Here is a 26,684-nt window from a genome sequence, read left to right on the forward strand (position 1 = left end):
TTCTTTTTTTTTTTTCTTTTTTTTTTTTCACACTACACTTTTGTTTGTTTTTTTGTGAATGAGTATCGGGACCATGTTCCTCATACTCATTCACATGGGGGGGGGGGGGGCTGGGATCTGGGGGCTTTACAAGAGGGCTTCCAGATTACGATAAGCCTCCTGCACGCAAATCCGCACAACCACCGTCCAGCGTTGTGGGGAAGAGGTCCTTGTCCCCATCAACATGGGGACAAGGTGCTTTGGGGGGGTGCCCCCCCTGCCCCAAAGTAACCCCATGTTGAGGGCATGGTTCAGAAGGAGGGGGGCGCTTGCTCGTCTTCCCCCCCCCCCTTCCCCCTTTCCTTTCCTGACCTACTGGGCTGCATGCTTGGATAAGGATCTGGTATGGATGGGAGGGTGAGTTCCTCACGCCATTTATTTATTTATTTTTGGCGTGGGAGTTCCCCTCAAAATCCATACCAGACTCGAAGGGCTTGGTATGGATGGGAGGGGGGACCCCACGCCTTTTTTTTTTTTCTTAATTCTTATTTATTATGGTGCTGGTTTTTAAATGTAATTACTGCTTTTTTGTTTTCTTGTTTTCTTCACTATAGCTTAGAGATTCAGCTGTCACTCCCCACCCAGCTAAAAGAGAGTGAGTTTCCTTTTAGTTTTTTCCCCCAAGTTAAAAGAAACAAGGTTTCCTTTTAATTTCTTAAAACAAGCAAAGCTTCCTTTAACTCCGAGAAAAGTGATAGCTAATTCTGTGAGCTATAGCGAAGAAAAAAAAAAAAGCCGGCAATTGCATTTAAAAATCAGCACCGACATACACTTCGTATTGCGAAAAAAATTTGTAGACCAATTTCATTCTTTAAACAAAAATTACGTTAACTGAGGCGTTTGTAAACCGAGGTACACCTGTAATTATATAATGGATATGGGCTGAAATTGCACACTCTCAGGTTTAATCTGAGGGTATGTACATCCAAATTGGAGGAAGGGTTTAGAAATTGCAACTCATAAGAGTAGCCACCCCCCCTTTTTCAAGGAACCAAAAGTAATTGGACAATTGAATATAATCATAAATAAAATGTTAATTTGTAATATTTTGTTGAGAATCCTTTACTGGCAATGGCTTCCTGAAGTCTGGAACCCATGGACATTACCAAAGACTGGGTTTATGTTACTGCGCTCACCAGTGCGTTCTTCTTTCCTCAGGATGTACCAAACTGTTGATTTGGCCACTCCTAATGTTGGTGCTATCTCTCTGATGGATTTGTTTTGTTTTTGAAGCTTTACAATGGCCTGTTTCACTTGCATGGAGAGCTTCTTTGAACGCATGATGTAGGTTCACAGCAATAGATTCCAAATGCAAATACCACACTTAGAATCAACTCCAGACCTTTTACCTGCCTAATTAATAAAGACATAATGGAGTAGCCCACACCTGGCCATGAAACCGCTTTTGATACAATTGTTTTTAGTCCCTTTGAAAAAGGGGGGATGGCTACTCTTAAGAGCTGTAATTGCTAAACCCTTCCTCCAATTTGGATGTACATACCCTCAAATTAAACCTGAGAGTGTGCACTTTCAGCCCATATCCATTATATAACTATAGCTTGAATATATTTTGGTCAATACCTGAAAAAAAACTAAAATTGTGTGTGTGTGTATATGTATGTATGTATGTGTATATATATATATATATATATATCTGTATATCTGTATATGTGTTTGTGTATGTATGTACGTACGTGGACGTTTTTGAAAAAACTACTTGTCCAGGGACTAAATCTGTGCCGTTGTCCTGATCAAAAATTAATTTTAAGCAAAACCGTATTTAAATCTGAGGTGCTTTAACCACTTGACCTGCAGAGGATTTACCCCCCTTAATGACCAGGCCTCTTTTTGCTACTCGGCGCTGCACTAATTCAACTGATAATTGCGCGGTCATGCAATGCTGCACCCAAACAAAATTTACATCCTTTTTTTCACACAAATAGAGCTTTCTTTCAGTGGTATTTGATCACCTGTGCGCTTTTTATTTTTCACGCTATAAACAAAAAATTGCCAAAAATTTTGAAGAAAAACAATATTTTTTACTTTCAGCTATAAAAAATATATAGTAAACTCAAAGTTGATTATAAATTTAGGCCAAAATGTATTCTGCTACATGTTTTTGGTAAAAAAATCCCAATAAGTGTATATTGATTGCTTTGTGTGAAAGTTATAGCGTCTACAAACTATGGTATAGATACTGCAATTTTACGCCATTTTTTTGCTATACAGCGCTGCGCTAGTTTAACGGACAATTGCGCGGTCATGCAAAATGGTACATACATGAAATTTACATCCTTTTTTTCCCCACAAATTGAGCTTTCTTTCGGTGGTATTTGATCGCCTGTGCGGTTTTTATTTTTTGCGCTATAAAAAAAAAGGCTGACAATTTTGAGGAAAAAAAACAATATTTTGGACTTTTTGCTATAAAACATGTCCAGTAAAAAAAAATGTAAAAATCAAATTTAGTCATAAATTTCTGCTAAAATGCATTCTGCGACATGTCTTTGCTACAAAAAAAACCCAATACGTGTAAATTAATTGGTTTACGTGAAAGTTATAGCGTTTACAAATGGCGGGAAAGATACAGGGATTTTTAGGGTTTTTTTTTATACTAATAATGGCGGCGATCAGCGACTTATGGCGGCGATCAGCGACTTATGGTGGGACTACGGGACTGCGGCGGACATTCTGACATTGGGGGGTACTGACTTGGGGTCACTGACATCCCCAGTGATACCAATACAGTGATCAGTGCAAAAAATAAAAACACTGACACTGTACTAATGGCACTGGGGAGGAAGGGGTTAAGTTTATTATTCAGGGAAAGGGTTAACTGTGTGAGGGGAGTGTTTTACTAGGGGGCGGGGGTGTGTACTGCAGGGAGCAACGCTGATCGGGAGAGAAACTCTTCTGTCCTGATCAGCGTGTCCTGGAGCTGTCAGGGAACTGACAGAAAGCACAGCTACTGCAGCTGTGCTCTGTCAGCGATTGTGGTTGATCGCCGGGACATAGCCGGTAACGACCGGCTGTGACCCGGCGACTGACATCCGCGGCTGTGATCGGCGGGACAGGTAGGGCGGCGGGGCGCCCCCTACCTGTTTTAAAAACACACATTTTAAAACGTGCTTTTGCCCAGCCGTGCCGCCCTGCCGCCGTATTTCTACAGTGGCTGGGTGGCATGTGGTTAAGGAATTTCTGGGGCTTTTAAAAACAAAAGGGGCTTTATGGCGACTTAAACATTTAACATTTTTAACATTGAGTTTCTTATCTCTTCTCCCTGCTAGACCCTGGGTGCAGTGCTGGAGACAGGTAGGCAAGGGAGGAGGAGTGACCTTGCAGTGTAATTAGCACTGATTGGATGCTCATCAGGAAAGGGGAATGCCGGGCTTATTCTTTACCCCTTTTGCTGCCAGAGCCGTTTTTGTGTTTTTAACACACGTTTAAAAAATCATTTTAAGCCTGAAGATTACACTAAACCCCAAAACATTATATATTTTTTATAGTAAAAAATTAAAAAAAAACCAGATCAAATAACACCAAAAAAAAGCTCTGTCTAAGAAAAAAAAAAAAGGGATAAAAATGTCATATGGGTTAGTGTTGCATGACTTTGAGTGACAATTACTAAATTGTCACCCAAAGTGTGACAGTGCTGAAAGCTAAAAACTGGCCTGGACTCAATTGGGGATGAAAGTGTCCAGACTTGCGTGAAGTGGTTAATATTTTGTGTGTGTGTGTGTGTGTGTGTTTTTTTTATGTGAACGAAACTCCTGGTGTGTCTGCTTTTCTCATCCTTTGTCCTCACTGTGGTTGGTGGTTATTGTGGACCACCAACAGTTACAGCAAATAGAGTGCACATGCACACACAGTGAGAGCAGATACAGTCACTGAATATGCAGAAAGAGCACACAGACAGTGTACACTCAGAGAACAGACCTAACTCCGTTACAGTACAGCTATAATTTACATCTTATTAAAGTGGTTGTAAAGGCTCCAAAATTTTTATCTTTATGCACTCTATGCATGAAAGTATAAACCCTTCTGTGTGCAGCAGCCTGTGTGCACGAGAGCCTCGGCTCTCCCTCCTTATTAGCTGAAACAGCAGCAGGAGCTATTGGCTCCCGCTGCTGTCAACCGCAGCTAGTGAGCCAATAAGTAGAGTGAGGGGGTGGCGCGGGGCTGAGCCATGGCTCTGTGTGAATGGACACGCAGAGCAGTGGCTCGGGAGCGAACCTGCTTGGGATCTCTATAGCAAGTTGATTACTCTGGGGGCACTCAGCAGGAGAGAGGGACCAGAAGGGCACTGGTGGGTGACCTGAGAAGAGGAGGTTTGTGGCTGCTCTGTACAAAACCACTGCACAGAACCGGTAAGTATGACATGTTCATTATTTAAAAAAAAAAAAAACCTGCCTTTTAATATCACTTTAATGTTGTGTTTGTTTGTTTGTTTTTTGTTTGTTTGTTTGTTTCTGCCTGTATTGCATAGTTGAGTGCATATGGGAGACGAGGTTTTGACTGGCATTTGGCAACAGATAGATAAAGCTTGGTTGGTCCAGGAAGCAAGTGTACTCAGCAGCCTCCGATATTTGCTGAAGCACAAATACAGACTATAGGCTATAGAAATGTACACTTTGAATTGGTAGGCAAACAGTAGAGCACTATTTAAATTGTCCTGTAATTACTGGACGCATGCAAGGGAACATGTTATTGCTTTCTTTGGCTGGTCATAAATGGGAAAAGAATGTTCTAAGAACGTTAGTTCTTTTTTCTAATAATTAGTGGGTCAAAACGGCTTTCATTTTCGGCTGCAGTGCCGAAACGAACTGGTTTTTGTTCAATAAAGTCCACTCTTTCCAAAAGCAAACAATCTTTTCAATTTAACATTTCAATGTTGCAAGAATTTTCCATAGACTTAAATAAGTTCACCTTTTGGAACATGTTACATGTTCCACCCGTTTTTTGGCTTGAACATGTAACATGTACCCATAGCTGCAGCCTCACCGGCTGCCCCCCTCCCTCTGACAGTACGGGGAAACTTCTCCCCGTACTGTCTGTCAGATTTGAAAACAGCGCAGCTGTATAGGGCTCCGCCCACACAGCCACGGCACTCATTCACAGTGTTCTGTGAATGGGTGCCTACAAGTCCCGGCAGCCTCAGCGGCTGTGGGCTTGTAGTTTTCATTGAACTACCACGGCGTTGTGGATCACTGTGGTAGTTCATTGAACTACCACGGCGTTGTGGATCACTGTGGTAGTTCATTGAACTACCACGGCGTTGTGGATCACTGTGGTAGTTCATTGAAGCTTCCTTTCAGTATATCTGCTTGCTCATACATCCTGTACGGCAAGCAGATACTCTGACAGGTCTGCAGGAGATGTGCATTTATTATTTTTTGTCCAAAAGGTGAACCTATCCTTTAAGAATTTTCGTTCAACATTCTATCCATATATGGCCATCTTTAGTTTCCTAAAAAAAATTTGCACTGAGTATTTGTCTATTAGAGGAACCCATTAGCAATTCTGCAGCATATTGATCATGTGCCCATATTGGAAAGGGAAAAGCATATAACATTACTCTTTGTAAATAAGTTGGCTGTTGGCACAAGTCACAAAATGCATTAACAACATGCAGTGGACTACAAGAAGATGAACACAGGGCAGAGGAATGAACAAAGTAATTGTGGCTGACATACTTGGGACGTTTAACATCACTATATTTTGGTGCTTATATGTTTGAGTCCAGATGGCTATTTAAATGATATTTATGTATGAGCAAATATCCTCCATGTTTGTAAAGTTCATTCAGCAACGTAGCGTACGGCCATTAAAAAAAAAAAACAAGCACAGAATGCCTAATCAAATAAACACCGCATTATGTGTTTCTCTGCTGATTTAGATGACCTTGTTTCATGGGTAAACTCATTTCAAATTGCTAGTTGAGCATCTGAATGGTCACTTTTAAACATTGCAAGTTATTTCATCCTAGGAGTCTTACTACAAGCAGTGGTAGTCGGCAAATGGTAGCAGAGAGGCTACATATGATGCTGCTGGCATAGAATACTACAAGGCTGCACTGAGTGGTTAAGCCCTGCAGTGTCACCTTGTTTTAAGGATAGGCAGATGGATTGGTTGCTTTTTTGCTCTTTCAAACTCTTGAAATCAAATTCAACAAAATGTAGTTGTTCATGATGTGCTGTGAACTTGAATAACAAGAGCAAATTAATGTCAACGTTTCTTAATTTGACTAAAGTAACTGTTGTTCAGGATTTATGGAGTGTCAAGAGTGTGTGCAGCGCTTTACAAAACAATACAAGGGGGACCATGTTCATGAGAACTTACAATCTAATAAGGATAGCAAAATGATAGAACAAGTGAGAACTGTGAGGGATTAGCTGATGAAAGAATTAAAAGTTAAGTAGTTAAATGAAGGTGAGATAGGCTTCCCTGAAGAGTTGAGTTTTCTGGGATCACCTAAAGATGGACAGAGAAAGGAGTTGGTCAAAAAGATTAAGATGGGTTGTTCAGAAGGACTCTATAGAGAAGTCCAGAAGGCAAGCAAGGGTGTTGGAAGAGGGGGTCTAGAGAGTAGGATTGCTTGGGAGATATACTGAGATAATATTAGTGATGTAGCTTGGAGAAGATTTGTGAATGGCTTTGTATGTTGTTGTTAGTCTCTTAATTTTTTTTTCAAATGACCAAAGCCAGTGGAGAGATTGGCAGAGAGGAGTGATGGACACTGAGTGGTTGGTAAGGTTGTCGAGTCTGGCAGCAGCATTCATGATATACTCAAGTGGGGATACACTGTGTACAGGTAGGCAAATGAGAAGGGAGTTGCAATAGTCAAGGCGAGAGATAACCAGGGATTGAATGAGTAGCTTGGCGGCTTTAGTGGGAATATCTTGGAGATGTTTTGGAACAAGTCTACAAGATTTGGACAGCAATTGGATTTGAGATCGAAAGGACAGGTCATGTAGGTTTGAGTTGTATACAAAGTCTATGTGCAAAGTGCAGGATTACTTTTGTTGCAAGCTATAAATATCCAGAAATTACTTGGCTTCTTGTAAATGTGGGTTACACATCAAAGCAAGGCTGATAATGATCTAATTTTATTAGATACAGGTTAGTGGAGACAAAAAATTCATTTAAAAAAAGATATGTGAAAGCACGTTGGTTGTTCCCGATGACTGGTTTGTTAAACACTTCTATTATGAGCTTTACACATGGGCAAAGTAATGCTAGTAATGTGGTGTATGATAACCTACTGACTATTCTACATCTCTACATCTGCGCCATTCTTTAATATGCTTTTCATTTATTTTCTTCTTGCAGTACACTTTGTGATAACCTGCGCAGAGAGCGCGATCGTGCTGTCAGTGAGCTAGCGGAAGCATTGAGAAATCTAGATGACATGCGCAAACAGAAGAATGATGCCACAAGAGAACTGAAGGAGCTGAAGTTAGTTCAGTGTGTTTTTAAGTCTTTTACATGACTTGTAGATCATTGATGTCTTTACACTGATTTTTATTTAATAAAGTAGTAGTACAAGGTGCAGTGAATGTGTTTTGCAGTTCATAGTTGGTTTTTCACATTTTTCAGTCAAGTTTCAATTTATTTAAATGTGAAAAGCTCTGCGCCAAAGATGTGATAAATTATGCAGCTGCAGTCCCTAAACTCACTGTGGAGTGTGCAAAGCAACAAATGTGTATGACCGTGCTCAAAATCTCAAGCATTAAACTATCTAAAACAAGAAAAAGTGTTAAAATAATACCATATAAAATTTATCAACAAAATAATTCGCTTTCAAAATATTGTGCACATAATATTCATTATTATTAAATCCTTAATGTCCACCATCAGGTACAATATGTGCAAAAAAATAAATTTGTACAAAAAAATCACTTTTCATTATAGTGTGATGTCAAAGCACCCAGTGTCCTTCACCTCTTCAAGTAAATGGCTCACCTCTTTCAACACAACTTAAAATAGAAAGTAAAAATTTGTTCCCTTTAAAGGTATCATACACAATGCAATCCACTTCCAATCTTGTTGGAACACTATGCAATCTTTAACAGCCAACAATGGGTTAATAGATCCACTCTCTTCATTAACGGGCTTACAAGATTCTCACAGTTACAGACCATTTGCCAACATGTCAAAAACCAGAAGGGAAGGCTTCATAGCGCAAAACAGACTGCGGGTCAAAGCGGACTCAGGAGAACACAGCGCAGGGAACTTCATTCAGAGCATGGCTCTGCATAACATGTTTAAACATGTGTCGTTATCAGAGTGAATGCGTTTTTGAAGTTCATAGTTGGTTCTTCACATTATTCTGTCAAGTTTCAGTTTATTGCAGTGACATGGTGGATCTCAGAGCAGCACTTCTATTAACAAAAAGAAAGTGATACTTCTTGCTCAAAAATATGTTGTTAATGCTGACATTTTTTTAATGACAGGTCTTTAACGACCAGTGAATATGGGGAGAATACTTCTTGTTTTGTAGCAACAATTCGATTGTCTGTCTTTACTCACATTCATCACTTGTAGAGGCAGTAAATATCTTAATTTACTGACTGAGATCCTGAGTAGCAGATCCTTTAAATCACTGTAATGTAGTTGATTGAGTCTCAGCCTGTGGTAGCTGTGAAGGAGTTGTGTTACAGCTTCATCCTCTCCACTGGTTTTTTACTTCTCCATTTACTAAACATTCTATCTGTAGTGAGTGCAGCATGATGCACTAAGGCTGTGGCAGCCACATAAAGGGCAATCTGCATTCAGATTGGAAGGTAAGAACTTGTAAGTCATTTTTATTCAGAAATATTAATAACAAAGTATAACTAAAGCCAAAACCTCTCACTTCCTGTTTTGGCTATAAATAAACCTTACAGGGTTTATAACCCCCCTCCAAAATGGGGGGGGGGGGGGAGTTTTTGCCTATAGTTCTACTTTAAATAAAACCAGATATTTCTGAACAGTTTGTGGCACATATACAGACATTTTGTTTTTATGGATGTATTCACTATTAATCGCGTATTCTTATCTCTTAAAGAGAAAAGATGGATAATCACATTGAGAAAGAAGCCAGATTCCGCCAGCTTATGGCTCATAGCTCTCATGATTCTGCAATTGACACAGACTCACTGGAGTGGGAGACAGAAGTGGTAGAGTTTGAGCGAGATAGGGTAAGTAGAAAGCAATTAAACAAGAGAGACTTCTGTGTGGCAACGTTGAGCGGTATATACAGTGCTCAGCATAGACAAATACTACCCAAGAGATTTGTCAGAAAACCTTTACTTTCCTTTCCGAATCAACATGTTCTATTGGACTAAAAATATTTCCACAAATGCGGGCCATTGATTGCAAACCAGACTTGTTAATTTGCCCACACAAAGTATTTTTTCAAACAAATTTTGTTCAAGACCATGTTGCAAAAATTAATACACCTCAATGAGTCTTAGGAGCAAAGCTAAATTTTAGACAACAAAATCATAATTAACAAGAATTCAACTACAGGTAAGTTTATTCATTAAACTGGTGTCCAGCAGGCAGTCGATTATAAAAGGGAGTTGCCTAACAAAGCAAACCCCTTCCCATTTCATGCTGTTAGCAACAATACCAGATAGAAGAGAAATGTCACAAGGCTTGAGAAGGAAAATAATTTCTTTACACAAGAAAGGTGAAGGCTACCAGAAGATCAGCAAAGCTTTACTTATCAGTCAGTATACTGTAGCAAAATTGATACAAAAATGTAACAAATTTGGAACTGCAACCATCTCACAGAGACTGCCAAGAAATCCACGGAACTTTACACCTCGACAGGAGCGTCTTCTGATGAGAAGGGTTGAAGAAGATTGCCATGCAAAGGATGCCTCTCCTAAAGCCCATGCACAAAAAAGCCTGCCTAGAATTTGCCAGAGCCAACATTTTGTACTCTGGAGTGATGAGACCAAGATAAATGTTTTTGGAACTGATGGCTTCAAAACTGTGTGATGTTTCAAATGTGAGGAGTACAAAGAAAAATGCATGGTGCCTACAGTGAAACATGGTGGTGGCAGTGTCTCTCTGTGGGGCTGCATGAATGCTGCTGGTGCCAGGGAGCTGCATTTCATTGATGGTATCATGAATTCACAAATGTACTGCTACTGAAAGAGAAGATGCTACCATCACTCCATGCCCTTGGTCGTTGTGCACTTTTCCAGCATGACAATCATCCAAAACACACATCTAAGGCCACTGTTGCATTTCTAAAGAAGAACAGAGTAAAAGTGATTTAGTGGCCAAATATGTCTTTTGATCTGAACCCAACCGAACACCTATGGGGAATTATGACGAAACAAGTTGGGCATCACTCTCCACCCAGCATCCAGGCTCTAAAAGAAGTTGTTCTTGAAGAATGGAAAAAGATAGATGTTGCAATATGTTGCCATATTGTCCATTCCATGCCTAGAAAACTTGGTGCTGTCCTTACAAATCATGGAGGTCATACAAAATACTAGATGTAGTAGTTTTTGTTGTGGGGTATATTTATTTTTGCATTAACTAATTTGAGTAAAACTGAAGATTCTGTAATCTAAGTTATATTATTAACCTTACTTTCATGTAATGAGCTAAACAAATGTTCTGTAAAACTCAGTTTTGTCAAAATTTTGGAAATTGCTATTGTGTTCATTGAGATATTTATTAATCTTTTATGCTGAGCACTGTATGTAACTCAGATTGCATAGCTTTAATAACTGTGCAATATATGTGCCCATACTTTTTTGTAACACCATTCACATCACACATTTTTGTGCCAACTATGCAGTCTTCGCTTTGTGGTGCTACTCAATGACTGTGCTTTACTGTCGCTTCTTACAATGCAAGTCAATAAGTCGGCTTAGGCATATACACCGTGTGGCTGTCTTATCACAATAGTTATGTGGTAGAGTGATAACTCTGAACCATTCAGAGCATCCTTTAGTGTCTAATCTACTAATTTTTTTTTTTCCAGAGCAGTAAAAAAAATATGAAAAGAGGAGTAAATAAAATGTAAAGTCCTATGTAAAAACATAATTTAACATAAATGGCAGTATAATTATATGATGATAATAATTGAAAATACATATAATCAAAATATACAGGCGAACGCTAATAAGCATATAAGAGCAGCTAGCGCTTAAGGTATAGGCATCAATCCCAACAAAAATATGAATATAGAAGTACAGCGCTAAAATCACATAAATATATAAAGTGGAACAGTAAAGTGCAGCATATAGAAATACATAAATAGCAAATAGAAAAAAATGACATGTCCTGTGAATGAGAACATCAAGAATAAGAGAGAGGTTGAGAAACAATAAGACAGGACAAGGGAATCCCCTTCCATCTACACCTGGATGATACAGCAGGATTAACCCATCGGCTGCCGATGCACCTCCAGATGTGACATGATATGATATACGTCATACAGTATATTGTATATCTTCTGGTGAGTGTACATCCGTCCAAGGTGGTAGATTTCATATGTGAATATTCACACTCTGCACTTGGCGATTTTGCACATAATCTACTTAAGGACGTTTTTATGAATGAAATACGCTGGATGAATAATATTTATCATTTTGATATATGCAGTCATGGACATTATTATTCACTTTATTGCACTTTATGGCACAGACTAGCACTTTTTGCTTGCAGACTTTGTTTGCTATCTTGAACTTTACATACACAAGGCTATTCATTTATTCCTATATGCTGCACTTTACTGTTTCACTTTATATATTTGTGATTTTAGCGCTGCACTTCTATATTCATAAATTGAAAGTACATGCTTACTGAACATACACTGTACAGTCCCTTTTACACTACAATAACATTAGTCCAACTCTGAACAGATGACATCTGTAATAAACATTGTAAATAGAATTGTTGCTGACACTGCTTTGTTTACAGGAGGATATGGACCTTAAGGCTCTGGGATTTGATGTGGCAGATGGAGTAAACGAACCCTTCTTTCCAGGGGACAGCGGCATTTTTGTGACAAAGGTTGACAAGGGCAGCATTGCTGATGGACGCTTAAGGTACATACTTTTTCAAGTAAAATATTGTTTGTGGGTATTTTGTTTTGTTAGACTAGTTTAAGAAAGGAACATTTTTAATAATTAACTGTTGATGACTTTTAGTACATTGGTAGTGTTGTCTCCCTTTTCTTGCTTTCTTCCTAATTCTCTCCTTGCTCACCCTTGTCTCTCTGTCCCTTACACTCGTTCACTCTTTTGCCCCCTCCCCTTTCCTCCCTCTGTCTGCTTTTCTTGAAGGGTTTTCTAACTTGCTCTTATAATAAATAGTCTTCCTGCTCTTGATTTGCTACTATATTATTAGGAAATATACTGTACATTGATCAGCCATAACATTATGTCCACCATAACCCATCAAGGCATGGACTCCACTAGACCTCTGAATGCATGCCATGGTATCTGGCACGATAACATCAGTAGCAGATCCTTTTAAAGTAGTTGTGAACCCTTACATATACCCAGTGAAGGGACTGGCCTCAGGTGATACTTAGAGATGAAAAAAAAATCCTCCTACATAAGTTGTACCTGTATATCGGTAGTATTCTTTTCTCTACATCTGTTCAATGTCCACAATTTCTAAAGTTTGTCTGGGGTTTCAGAAGACGGGGCAGGGGGTTGAAATTACACACTGCAGAGCTTAGTAAGGAGACCTGAGAGATAAATGGAGGAAAGGGACACACCCCCCTTTCCACAGCTCACATGAACAGATCTGATGCTGTCCATTACAGGCTGTGTGCTTGAGGTCCTTTCACTGTCACCTGTTTTCTCTTGATGTCAGGAAAACTTGCCAGATGTGATTAATGCTGATAGCAGAGGAACTAAGCAGCAGACGGAAATGACACTTAGTGCTCTTAATTGAGACAAGTACACATTATAGAAGGATACTTTTTGTTAATATTCCATGTCAAAGTTCACAACCACTTTAAGTCCTGTAAGTTGCGGGTTGAGGTTTCAATGGATCAGACTGTTCAATTGGATTGAGATCTGGAGAATTTAGAGGTCAAATCAACTCCTCATTCTCTGTGTTCCCCAAACAATTCTTGGATTCATTAGACCAGGCCACCTTCTGCCATTGCTCTGTGGTTCAGTTCTGATTTTCATGTGGCCATTGTAGACACTTTTGACTGTGAACACTGGTCAGCATGGGCACACTGATCTTCAGCTACGCAGTCCCATATTCAACAAACCGTAATGCACTGTATGTTCTGACACTTTCTATTGCAACCAGAATGAACTTTTTCAGCAATCAGAGCTACAGTAGCTATGTTATTGGATCGGGCTACACAGGCCAGCCTTCACTCCCCATGTGCATCAGTGAGCCTAGACTGCCCATGACCCTGATGCTGGTTCACTGATTTTCCTTCCTTGGACAGCTGTAAACTGAGAACATCCCACAAGAGTTGCAATTTTGGAGTTGCTCTGACCCAGTCATCTAGCTATTAAAATTTGGCCCTTGCCAGTCACTCAAATCCTTATGTAATAATGTATATAGACACAGACATAATTATATGGCTTTTATTTCACTTGGGAGTTCCACCACCTCTGGTTCAGGCCCTGTGCTCCCTTGCCACCACTGTCACTTGTAAAAACAGAAGCCGGACTTCTGTGTTTACAAGTGACAGCTTGTCTCCAACAGCTCCCACAGATCTGATCACCTGAGCGTCTCCCACCGAGTGCAGGATGGGGACAATAGAGATGCAGGTGCTCGGGGTGCAGTACGGATTCCGATACACCCACTGGGTGATCTCCCTGCAAGTGAGAGAGGCATAGCCACCTAAACTGAAGCAGCCAGCTGACTCTAGTGCCTCCCTGCACAGATTATTATAGCAACAAAAATAAGACAAGTGAAAGGGGGGGGGGAAGAAGAAGAGAGTAGTGGAAGAGTGTTCCATGAAGAGGTCAGAGCTGGAGAAGGGTGAAAGTGAGATGTGGATGGGGGACGCAGAGGTAAGCAGCTGTGGAAGAAGGCTGAACTCTGCACTCTGTATACAGCGTACCTCTGAACTCTGCACTCTGTGACCCACCTTCCCTCCCAATGTGATACACTCCTAGTATTTAACGCCTCTCTTAGACCCTCCCACTGTAAGTGAAATTGACCACACCCACTATTTGATGCAGTTTGGGTGATTTTTGGGGGATCATATGTATGTCTGACCAACACTGTGTAAAATGTTGCATAATAAACACGACGGTTCAAATTTCAGGGTGAATGATTGCCTCTTGAAGATAAATGATGTGGATCTCACAAACAAGGATCGTAAGCAGCTAATTAAAGCTGTATTAAGTGGAGGGGATGTCATTAACATGGTAATTCGTAGAAGAAAGTCCCTTGGCAATCGAATTGTCAGTCCTCTTCATATCAGCTTGGGTGGCCAAAAAGGTGACTTTTTTTCTTTCTTTTTTTTTTTTTTTAGGTACAATAAGTAAAGGGCTTTTCCAGTTACATGCATTGAACAAGTTCTTTATTTTAAGTGTCAACAGGCTTCAATGGGAAAATGCAGCATACGTTTGACATTTGACAATTTGAGAAGCTTCTGTGGCCATTCAGAATTCATCACAGGTGCTGTGTGTTGACCTGTGTTTGATCCTGCTTTTCCATGCCCATGTACTTGTATTGGGAGAGAGAGAGTTCTGGACTAAACAAAAGCCCACACTGGCCACTAAAGGAGTCGAATAGGTGTTCTGCTATGGTTTTCTAATGATGTTTTTTTTTCCTTCTATATTGCTTGCCACAGACAGCGGTATCTCCTTGGAGACTGGTGTGCTGGTAGCAGCTGTGATGTCTGGGAGTCCTGCTGCCAAGGAAGGAACACTTATGCCTGGTGACAGAGTGGTGGCTGTAAGTGTGCTCTTGCACTTGTTGCTTGCCATACTTTGGGGAAAAAATAAGTTCTGATTTGTCAACTGTGACATAATATGATTGTGACAGTTCAACTCTTTGGTACATGTGTGTGGTTTATCCGTTGGTGTGATGTTGTAGTAAAGCATTGCAAACCCCCATGATGTTCATAGTGCATTAATCCATATCAGCTAATCTAAAATCCTATCTTTACAGACTTTTTTTTTTTGTTTGTTTTTTTGTTACTCTTTATTAGACATTATGTTTCATCATTCTTTTTTACAACACAATTACACATAAGACATTTTAGAACCACGGACAATTAGTTAATTGTCTCCGGCAAAAGGGATGTTCGATTCCTATCGCCTGGGACATGTAGTTCCGGGCTTCGGGCAGGTAGTTTATTTTTTTCTACCTTTTAGCCTTGTTGCAAGCAAGCAGCGAGCTCACCTGTCAAGTGGATTGCTTCCACACAGTGGCAGCCTTCCCTCCCCTTGTCCTAACCCAGAAGTAACATTATGATATCACTTCCGGGTCCTCTTTGAGAGATTCCCGACCATGGAAGCCGGGAAAGAATGTAATGTGGTGCGATGTGCACTGCATTACATTCAGTGGAGCACAGGGGAGACATGCAGAGTCTTTTAGACCCTGGATGCCTCAATAAGATAACCTGTCACCAAAAAAATCATCACCATACAAATCATCCCCTATGTGATGAAGAAAAAAATTTTTTCTTGTAATTGTAGAAAATGAAAGTTACAAGAACATACCATTCCCCCCCCAAAAAAAATTGAGCCCACCCCCACATATACGCACGTACAAACGTAAAAGCACACGTTGGGGCGCCTATAAATTAAAACGTTGATTGCGATACACATGTCACATATCGTCACGCACACCAGACTGAGAGCAATAATTCTAGCAGCAGAACTCCTCTGTAACGCTAAACTGATGACCTATCAGGAGCTTTAAATGTGCCGACCTATAGAAATTATATAGGGTACTGAAGTTCTTTGCCATTTCAGTGCGCACAAATTTAAGGTTTGACAAGTTGGATATCCATTTACTCGGTGAAACCTCATCTTTTATATTTTACAAAAAAAATAGGGTAATTTATTGCTTTTTTTTGTGCCCTAAAATTAACTTTTATTTTTTTACTGAAATGTTGCGGTAATATCATGCAGCATAAAAAATTAGAACTACCACTTTTATTCTAGGGTTTTTGCTTTCTGAAAATATATAACGTTTGAGAGTTTTGTGTAATCTTCAGGCCTATAATGATCTTAAAAGACTTGTGCAAAAAATGCAAAAACGGCTCTGGGAGCGAAAGGGATAAAGGATAAGCCCTGACCCACCTTTTCCTGAGGAGCACCCTATTAGTGCTCATTACACTGTAAGGTCATTCCCCTCCCTGATAGTCCCTGGGTGCAGTGCTGGAGACAGGCAGGGAGGGGAGGAGGATAGATACAGTGCAGTGTTAAAAATGTTAAATGTTTAAGTCACCATAAAGCCCCTTTTTGTTTTTAAAAGCCACAGAAATTCCTAATATCGCCTCCGATTTTAAATACAGTTTTAGTTAAAAAAAAATTTTTTTTTTTAATCTGGACAAGTAGATTGTAATGAGGGACAAGTAGATTGGGGCACCGATTTTTGGTTCCTGGACAAGTATTTTTTTCAAAAATGTCCACATCATAATAATTAGCATACACTCCTAATGCATTATAGACAAAATAATATATATATATATATACTCAAATCAAAATTACAAATTTATATATCAAAATTCATGAAGTGTTAACATTCCCTCAGTCTTCTAATTATACTATTGACATCCCATTTCCCCTATAACCTTTTTGACAGTTTTGACCTAAATTTAAATTTTACACTTTATTCAGATATTACTAATATCCCATGTTTTATTATCCCATACCTTGTAATCTCTCTCTAACTAATTTTAGAGGAACTACCTCTGTAGTATTCAACCATTTGTCCCATATTTTTATAAATTTGCCTGGGTTGCTTCTATGTTGGTATACCATATGTTTGTTTTGTACGGTTTTGTTTACTGCATTAACCCACATGGAGTGAGTTGGGGGGGTTTTGGATATCCATCTCACAAGAAGTTTTTGTGCTATAAACAGGCGAATAATCGCTGTGCAAACCTGAGATGGAAACCATTCTCTATCCAGCCCCCCCAAAACACATACCTTGTGATCCCTCAGGATACTAATGCTAAATACCCTATTAATCGTATCCATAACAAGGGTCCAATACCTGACCAATTTAGGGAATCTCCACATCATATGCATCAATGTACCCTCTTCATGTTCACATTGTGGACATAGAGTATCTTTCCTATGCTAACTAAACTGTTTTTGGGCAGTTCATTATGAACAATGTATAATAAACAACTGGGTACATTCCTGTGACTCAGACAGGGACACTTGTCCTACATTATCAAGAACATTAGTCCATTCCTCATTATTTATATGACCAATATCCATTTACCACTGCATTCTACATCTCAGCGATATTGCCTTTGATGTTTTCTGCAACAATTGCAATTATAATCTGATTAAGAATTATAGTTATGGTATAGACCCATTATGTGAATTTAGACTGTGTTTGAATTGCATGCCTAAGCTGCAAGTATTGAAAGAAATATTTGGTAGGTAGGCCAAATTCCTCTTGTATAGTATGAAAGATTTTCATACTATACAAGCTATATCAGAAGCTGGCTGTGATATAACTTGGGAATATACTCAATGCCCTGTATTTGCCATTGATCAAATCCCTGTAATTTGAATAATTCAGGGGTAATTCACATTGGAATATTCTAGGACAATTAATATAGCCTTTATATTCGCAGTAAGACTTGATCTTATTCCATACTCTCTTATCTAACATAGGGTATTGCCTAACTGTTTCAAATTCACCAGCTTCTAAACTATCCACCAACCCTTTACCTCTCAATAGCCCTGATATTATTTTTCTAATGGGGTCAGTACTCAAATCCCGTTTCCAACCTGGTAAGTGCTGGAGCTGTGCCGCTTAGTAATATAGGAAAGACTTGGGGACCTCCCCCCTTTCCTTTTCCTCCTGCAGCTTTTATAATGTAATCCTTGAGCTACTCTTTTTCCATGATAACATATGAAACGCAATCTCCAACCGTTTAAAAATAGATATAGGAAGCCACAGCGGTGCATTATATAAAATGTAAAGCAATTGTGGCACCCATATCATCTTTATAAGGTTGAAACTACTGAAAGGGGTAGTTTGCACCAGCTTGTAGTTTTCTGTTTAAATTTAGCCAGCAGTGGGGTTATATATTTAAGCTAACTTATTGCAACATATGTCTATGAATAGTTATCCCTAAATATATACTGTAAATGATTCAACCTCCTTTTATTTGGGAGGCAACTGGTGCTAAGGGATCCCGAAGAGGGTCTAGCGGTAGGAGGGTAGACTTACTCCAGTTTATGGTAAAGCCTGAAAATGATCCAAAGATGTTAATAAGGGGGAAATCAGGTGTTCTATAGATGTGGTCATGCCATCTTTGCAGACTTGATTACAGCAAACTGAATTCTGATTTGTTGCCATAGATTATTGTATTTTGAAATTCTCACTGTCATTTTGCTTTGCTTTTATTCAGTAAGCCTGCACTTGTTTATGAACTGGCTTATCTTTTTTCACTGTATTCTAAAACCTTTTCTGTATAATAGATTAATGGCATAGCTCTAGACACCAAGTCCATCACTGAATGTGAAGCTCTTCTGAGAAGTTGTCGAGATTCACTTAGTCTTTCTCTTTTAAAGGTATTTGAAAACTTTATTTAAAACCTTAGTCTTTTGATTATAGTGTACCAAGTATATCTGCTATTAAGAGTTTAGGAGAGCATGAATTGATGCACATAATCCGGTCTTGAATAAAATAGATGGCTATGTGTTTGTTTTTGGATGTACTGTCAATTAGTAGTAATTAGCATACATATTTGGGCCTGTAGCAGTAGATCCTTTTTTTTGGATAACACTTGCTTTTAAAAAGTTTCTGGACAACAAACAATCGATACATGCAGTGTGATCCATGAAACCATGGGGGGGGGGGGGTGTTGTTTCTCTTAAATACACAAAGAAATGGGGAGTTATTGTTTTTAACTGTATGTCAGGAAAAAATGGCGAAAGAAACCAGTACATCTCTGCAATACATAAATATTTTAAGGGCTCGTTCACACCATCTGCGGAGACCTGTAGTTTTCTGCAGCAGAAAACCTTAGGTCTCTACAAGACTCAAGGAATCAATGGTTTCCTATGTGTCTCGTTCACACCAAAACACGTGTGAAGTCCAGTGTGAAGCTGTGTAGGATTATGCAACATGTCTGCAGTTTCCCTCACAGCTCCACACTGGAATGCTGGCAAAATGGATCACACCGCTCTGCAAGCCTCCCATGTGACAGGAGGGAGGGAATGCAGAGCGGTGCTCTGAGTATACAGCCGGCCTTTTCCTCCTCATGTTGGCTTGGATGGTGCTTTTCAGGTAGGTGTCTGATTTTGAAAGGGTACTGTCAGCGAGGAACAGAATGGCGGGAAACACAAATGCTGCATGTGAAGAGGGGGACAGCAATGGGGACAGAGATGCCATTATGTGAAAAGGGGGACAGAGAGGGGGCGAAGATGCTATTATCTAATGAGAGGGACAGAGATGGAGCTGCGATGCTATTATGTCAAGGGGGGGCAGAGATGGGGCTGAGATGCTATTATGTGAAGAGGGGGGCTGAGATGCTATTATGTGAAGAGGGGGGCAGTGATGGAGTTAAGATGCTATTCTGTGAAAAGGGAAGCAGAGATGTGGTTGAGATGCTATTATGTGAAAAGGGAAGCAGAGATGTAGTTGAGATGCTAATATGTGAAGAGGGGGGCAGAGATGGCATTATGGGAAGGGGGGGGGAATGGGGCTGAGATGCTATTATGAGAAGAGGGGGACAGAAATGGGGCTGAGATGCTATTATGTAAGGGGGAGGACAAAGATGTGGGCAGAGACATCGGTAACAGAATAACGTTATGCGATGAGGGGCACAGAATAATGGGCATTGATGAGGACCGAATGGGGGCAAAGTTGAGGATGAAGCTGATGACATGACAGATGAGGGGGGCGCTGATGGCGGGGGGAAACCGATGAGGTGGGCACTGATAATGAGTGGACATTGATAGCAGGGGACAGATAATTAATTAGTGTACTGATCGTGGGGGGACAGATGAGGGGGCCAATGATGGTGGATGACGGTTCACTCATCTGTCACCTACCATCACTGATTGTAGAGGACAAATGAGGATAAAACTGAAGGCGGGTGATATATGAGCTCATGTCAAAGCTTACTGCACTTCAAAAAGGGCAAACTGTTGGTCCGGAGAAGACTGAGTTTTGAACTCAAGACAGACTTGAGCTCTTCAGTCACTTTTGCAGAAGTTGTTTGCTTATTCCGGGTCACAATCCAGCTCAATGTCCTTTTTTTGTCTTTCTGTCAGTTGACCATGTCGACCGTGCCTATGCTTTATGGATGACCTTTTCCCAGGAACTGTATATGCAGTCCTAACTTTTGATGCTGTACCTTGTGACACCGCAAATAAATAGGCAACTTCAGTCACAGTAGCACCAACTAGGCGGAACCAGAAATTTGCCCTCTTTGGCTCAGTAAGCTCTGATGTGACAGATGAGAGGGGCACTGAGGGTGTGGGAACACTGAAGGCAGGGGACAGATAAGGGGGCACTGATGGTGGGGGAGAGATGAGGACACTAATGGCAGGAGACAGATGAGAGGGGGACAGATGAGGGGGTCCCTGATGAGCATTTTCTGATGAGGATTCTCTGAGTGGGGAACTGATGAGGGGAATCTGATGGGGTGTCTCTGATGTGGGGATCACTGATGAGGGGGTGATGACAGTCTGTGAATAACAGATGTGCATGTAAACTGATGTCAATGTGCATGAAAACTGAGGTGAACTGATGTGAAACTTTTATGTCTCTGCAAGTAAAATCTGTGCAGTTTTCCCATTAGTTTTCATGCACATTTGGGGTGAATGATCCCTAAGAGATAAAACACAGGAAAATTCGTACCAGAAATTTAAATATCTGTTCTAAATGAAGTATGCTGCTAACTTCCTGTTAGAGCTGACATATTGCTTTTTCTGTACTGAAATCCCAACCAGCTCTACTTGCTGGACTAAAAATCTTCACCCGTCCGAACCACTCCCTTTTCCCACTCCACATGCATACATTAATTTCTTTCCCAGCAAAGTAGTGGTTCCTTGACTCCCGAGAGCCTGCCCACACACTTTGTGCAGAGAAATTGCTCCTATAAGTGGAGATGAGGAGCCTAAGTCAGTAGAAGCTGCGCTCCCAGCACTTTTCCCACAAAAAATGACAAGCCTGTTGATAGTTTGCAATAAAGGCTGTTTCTCGCAACATGAACAAGGTAAAAGAAAAAAAAAATTGGACATTCTTTAGAGAGGAAGAGGAAGGTTTGACAGTAACTTGAGTTTTGCTTGGACATGAACTTTAACTACACGGATCTACAAAGAGATGTCATGCACAGTACAAACTTTATAAAATACAGTACATCTCAGCCTGTTACAGATGTTACATTAAAGTGGAGCTCCACCCAAAAGGGGAAGTTCCGTTTTAAGGCCTCCTTCCCTGACCCTGTTTGTGAAATGGAGTTTTTGGGGAGGAGGGTGGAACATAGGCAATCAGAAGTGGAAGTTCTCCTCAGCCTCCACCAACCCCCCTTCCTCTGGTTCCTCAGACGAGAGAATCTTGTTCCTCACATTCCCTTTTTGCAAACTCCAAGCAGGCTTTCATGAGGAGAGGCTTCCGTCTAGCCAATCTGCCATAAAACCCAGATCAGTGGAGCGCTGTGGTGAAGGTTGCCTTTCTGGAACTTTGTCCCATCTCTGGAGCTCAGTCAGAGTGACCATCAGGTTCTTGTTCACCTCACTTACGTCCCGATTGCTCAGTTTGGCCAGACAAGCAGCTCTTGGAAGATTCCTGGTTGTTCCAAGCTTCTTCTCTTGGGAACCTTCAGTGCAGCAGAATTTTTTTTTTCTTTGTAGCTTTCACCAGATCTGTGTCTTGCAATAATCCTGTCTCTGAGCGCTGCAGACAGTCCCTTTGACCCATGGGTTTTGCTCTAATACAGTATGCATTGTCAGTTGTGAGGCCTTTTATAGAGGGGTGTGTGCCTTTCCAAATTGTATACAATCATTTTAATTTACCACAGGTGGACTCCAGTCAGTTCTAGAAACATCTCAGCAGCAATGAAGAGAAATGGAAGGCATCTGAGCTAAAAGTGTTGTTGCAAAGAGTCTAAATACTTTTTGTCATTGTGGTATTTCAGTTTTTCTTTTTCGTACATTTGCAAACATTTCTAAAATTCTGTTTTTTCAGTTTGTCATTTTAGGGTACTGAATGTAGATTGGGGAAAAATTAATTTAATCAACTATAGTATCAGGCTACAACATAACAAAATTAAAAAAGTTAAGGAAGTCTGAATACTTATTAATTGCACCATATACCCTAATATGTAAGGCTAAGCCATACGTGTCTCAAGTTTTGCCCAATTCCTTCTTAATTGATGGAAATTCAAGCAATGGATGACCCTGTTGACACACCACCCGTATGTGGGTCGGTGAGTAGGGTTGGATTGTTGAATAAAAAGAGACTGCATCCAGTCCAATGCAGTTACTGTCTGGGTATTTAGACAGCCATTGGTGCTGCATCTGTCTAAATGCAACAGCCAACAGCAGATATTCCTCGGTCTTCTTTGAGAGGAATCTACAGGTATATGGCTAGTATATGTGCACATATAATAGAAATGAAAGTTCAGCCAGGCAGTTTGGTTTTGGAAAAGGTTTGCAAAAGTACATTGCCAATAAATCTACAGGTCTGATGGCTAATTCTACTATCTTAATCATACAGTACAGGACGCAGGCGACTTATTCATACACCATGGGTTATAGCTCTGTATCTTCAGGTGATTGTACACTGGGAAATATTTAGAGGATATTTAAATGGAGTCCTAACCCTAAAGCTGCTCACACTAACCTTATACCCAATAAGTGTATGAACCAATAAATCCCACAGTGTAGCGCTAGCACAAAACTAAATAATAAATGGTGAATAATAAACAAATAAATGCAATATTAGTGCACATTGATTAATCCCCCTGACATCCACATCAGAGGGATCCACATATAAATAAATATATGAAAGTTGATAAATTAAGTGTAACTTGTGAATTCCCTCTCATTGGGAATATATGCAGTGCACATAGTGAAGTGTCATCCGTACACACAAATAAGTGAAATGCCACTAATAAGTGTACAAAACCAACTGCAAACAAATACTGTAAAAAGTCCCAAAAACAACAACACATATGGTAGTGGTCCAACTTCACTCTCATGCAGTTATAGTGATGTGTAGGTGATCAACAGGTGATAATCCTCCAGTGGCCAGAATACCCCCTCACTTCCTTACATAGACCCCAAAGGGCCAGCTCGCTTTGGGGATCAACACTCACCAGCACTCTCCCTCCCAGCATGCACTGAGGCCAAGGGGCGGAGCCACAGGGGATCTCTGTGGCTCCCCTTGATCCCCTGTGGCTCCGCCCTTGGCCTCGATGCATGCTGGGAGGGAGAGTGCTGGTGAGGGGTCGGCTGGAGGGAGCAGATCTGGAGGATCCTGAGAATCGGCCGGCGTTGTCGTATGGGTTTTCACAGCACAGGGATGCTTGCTGATAGCTGGTTGGAGGCTGGAGACGTATACCACCATTGAGGGGAAGCCAGGGAGGAGTCTGTCCTTGTAGGATCTGTTGATCCCCAAAGCAAGCTGGCCCTTTGGGGTCTATGTAAGGAGGTGAGGGGGTATTCTGGCAACTGGAGGATTATCACCTGTTGATCACCTACACATCACTATAACTGCATGAGAGTGAAGTTGGACCACTACCATATGTGTTGTTGTTTTTGGGACTTTTTACAGTATTTGTTTGCAGTTGGTTTTGTACACTTATTAGTGACATTTCACTTATTTGTGTGCACACTGGGAAGCTTTTGAAAACATGCCTCCCACCCTGGGGGGCCTCACCTATAAATCTTCCCCGCTCCATGTATCTCTGTGCTAGTGTCTGTAGGTGATGGACCTCTTCTCTCTCTCTAAGAAACTAGCTTCACTGCTTTATTTTTTTTTCCTAAATAATTCTTTAGTCAACTTCACTGACTACAGAAACCCTGTATCCAGATTGACACAACCTCTGTAAAATGTTGGGAACCGTACCTGGACCCTGCTCTGTGGGGCTGGAATGTAATGTTGCTTCGTGTACTGGATTGTGCGTATGGGGGCTCACCGTGACACAACGCATTGAGTTATCAGCAGGGTGCTTTAGCGGTCCAGGGCCATGGTCCACAATGAAACTCAGTCCCTGAAGATATCTTGGGGGTATGCCCATCATGACAGGCAATGCCTAGACTTTTTTACACAGTCCAGGGAGTGTGGGAGGACAGGGCCACCCTGTGCATTTGACTTTCACTGTGTACAGTTGGACTATATTTTGAATATATTCACTTTACAGTGTAAAATTTTCAAACTTGGTACTAAAATGTATCCACTCAGAGCTAATTCTCCAGTGGATTACCAGGTATTATATCATGCCACTGGTCACATACTTTAACACCACTTCTGCCTCGAGCTCTCCTAAGGCTACTCAGGTGGTTCCTGCCACCCTTTTGCCACAAGGATTTATTGTGGACAGTCTATAACTGAGTTACGGCATACTCCTGCTGGACACTCTTACCCTATCTCTCACACTGTACTCAATGATTACCCTAAAGGGGAGCACCCCCACTTATAGCTCTGGCAAAGACCAGGTGAAAGGGAGCCAACTCTAAACAGCAGGTGGACATTTTGCTTTGCGGAAGGCCAACTCGGCCTTAGAGTGATGATCCCTCACTTATAGCAGAGAAGAAACTGATCTGAACATCAGCTACAGCATCAGATTCTAGCTCTCTTTCTGGCACCCTATATACAGTCTATTTGACTAAAGAATTTTCTGCATCTTTGTCATGGTTTCTTTGACAAATTAGGGCTTTAATTCAGACATTTTTGTTTAGAGAAAAAAAAAAGCCCACCTTTTCTTACTCCTGTGTCTCAACTAGAGTCAGATCCTGAAATGCTGGTACTATATGATGCGTAATCACAGGGGAATGAGGAGGCTGGTGAGGCAGTGTTGTTGAAAGCTGCAGAAGATCTCTCCCCCACAGTGTCAGTATATTGAAGAGGGAGCTTCCTCCCAGACTTTGTTTTTAAGATCTAAGTTCAGCCCTTCATTCCTACACACGGCCTGGAACGAAAAGGCCACCAAGCCTTCTCTCAAGTCGTCTTCCTGCCCTCACTCTTAGGAGTGGAGGGACATCTGTGGAAGTGTGCATCTTGCTGGACTACAGACATCCCAGACATATAGGTTGTTTCAAGGACTTACAAAGTCCTAAACTCTACCTTCTCCTTCTGTCAAATCACCTACAAACTGTCAGTTTTGCAAAAGGCCATACATCACCTTGTACCATGTAGTTGTGTCGCTAGTGTCTTCACAGCACAGGTCCAAAGAATTCTACGAAAACCTGTTCATGGTACCAAAGCGTGACTGAGGTACCCTTCCTATCCTGGGCTTAAACTCCCTCAGCAAATTCTTTCTAACAGGGTGTTCACAAAACTTCTTCCATGCTTTCTGACTTCTTCTGAAGGAAGCATCCCCTTCACATCTTGCAGGAAATGTCCATAAGTCTATTCAGCTGCTTCAGGCCTTTGGATTGATGATCAGTTTTCAAGATCTGTTGTACAGCCTCTCATTTTCCTACAATATCTAGACCTAATTCCAGATACATCTCAAAAAGCTTTTAAGTACCTTGTCTTAAGCTAATTCTCAACTGCCAATATTCAACAAATCCAACAATGAGGTTCACCATGAGAGCTCTGGGTAACAGGGTTGCTCATTATAGACAGTCCTTTACCTAGCATTAGAAATTCTGTTACTAAACCCTTCTATCAGAATAGATAGAAAGCACTTTCCCTGGAATTACCCATTTCTTTTTTCTCCCTACACACAAAATTTCTTGTCCAGTTGGATCCCAATTTAACTCTGACAGTGGGAAGATTCTTACAATGGGGGAAAGGTTGCTCGGACTGAGGAGTAGTCTCCCAATCTTAGATGGTTTAAAGAACATAGCAAAGGGAGGAGGCCACACTCCTCCAACAACACCTTAGAGCTCAGAGCTGTCAGGAAATCTCTACATACAGCACTGGACCATCCCTTTTTAAAGCGACACCAAAATAGAGTGCTATCCAACATTGTCATCACAGCGGCTTATACCAACCATACAGAGGAGCATGAAGAGCTTGGCTGCCTTGAATGGTACAAACCCATTTTCTCTCATGGACAAAAACTCACTGTCCAGTGACATCTCCAGTCCACATCCCAGAAGTGGACAATTGGCAGAGGATTATCCTAGTCATCACTATCTGTAACAGGGAAAATGTTCTCTTCAATATATTACACCAAACATAGGAGATGTGGGCATCCTGGTCTCCAAATAAAACAGCAAGGTATCCTTCCTTGTTCCCAGGATCCACAATGCTCTTGCTCTGGCATCAGATACTCTAGTTTTTCACTGGTCTCAGTTCAGTCTACTTCTTCTTTTCCTCTACTGAGCATT

At 40.8% G+C, this 26,684-nt stretch overlaps 1 protein-coding gene across 7 annotated transcripts in view; it reads left to right on the forward strand.

The window, feature by feature from the left end:
* Positions 1-26,684, forward strand: part of DLG5 (discs large MAGUK scaffold protein 5) — a 237,021-nt gene that overhangs the window by 106,051 nt on the left and 104,286 nt on the right. For all 7 annotated transcript variants that reach the window (XM_089682542.1, XM_089682544.1, XM_089682546.1 and 4 more), the window contains 6 exons: positions 7,366-7,491; positions 9,083-9,215; positions 11,965-12,092; positions 14,294-14,469; positions 14,825-14,928; positions 18,651-18,743. In XM_089682542.1, coding sequence (XP_089538668.1) covers positions 7,366-7,491; positions 9,083-9,215; positions 11,965-12,092; positions 14,294-14,469; positions 14,825-14,928; positions 18,651-18,743 — 760 coding nt within the window. The remainder of the gene's footprint in view (positions 1-7,365; positions 7,492-9,082; positions 9,216-11,964; positions 12,093-14,293; positions 14,470-14,824; positions 14,929-18,650; positions 18,744-26,684) is intronic.

This window comes from Staurois parvus, unplaced genomic scaffold, assembly GCF_062004578.1.
Source record: "Staurois parvus isolate SC_StPar_1 unplaced genomic scaffold, SC_StPar_1.0 ptg000291l, whole genome shotgun sequence".
Lineage (NCBI taxonomy): Eukaryota > Metazoa > Chordata > Amphibia > Anura > Ranidae > Staurois > Staurois parvus.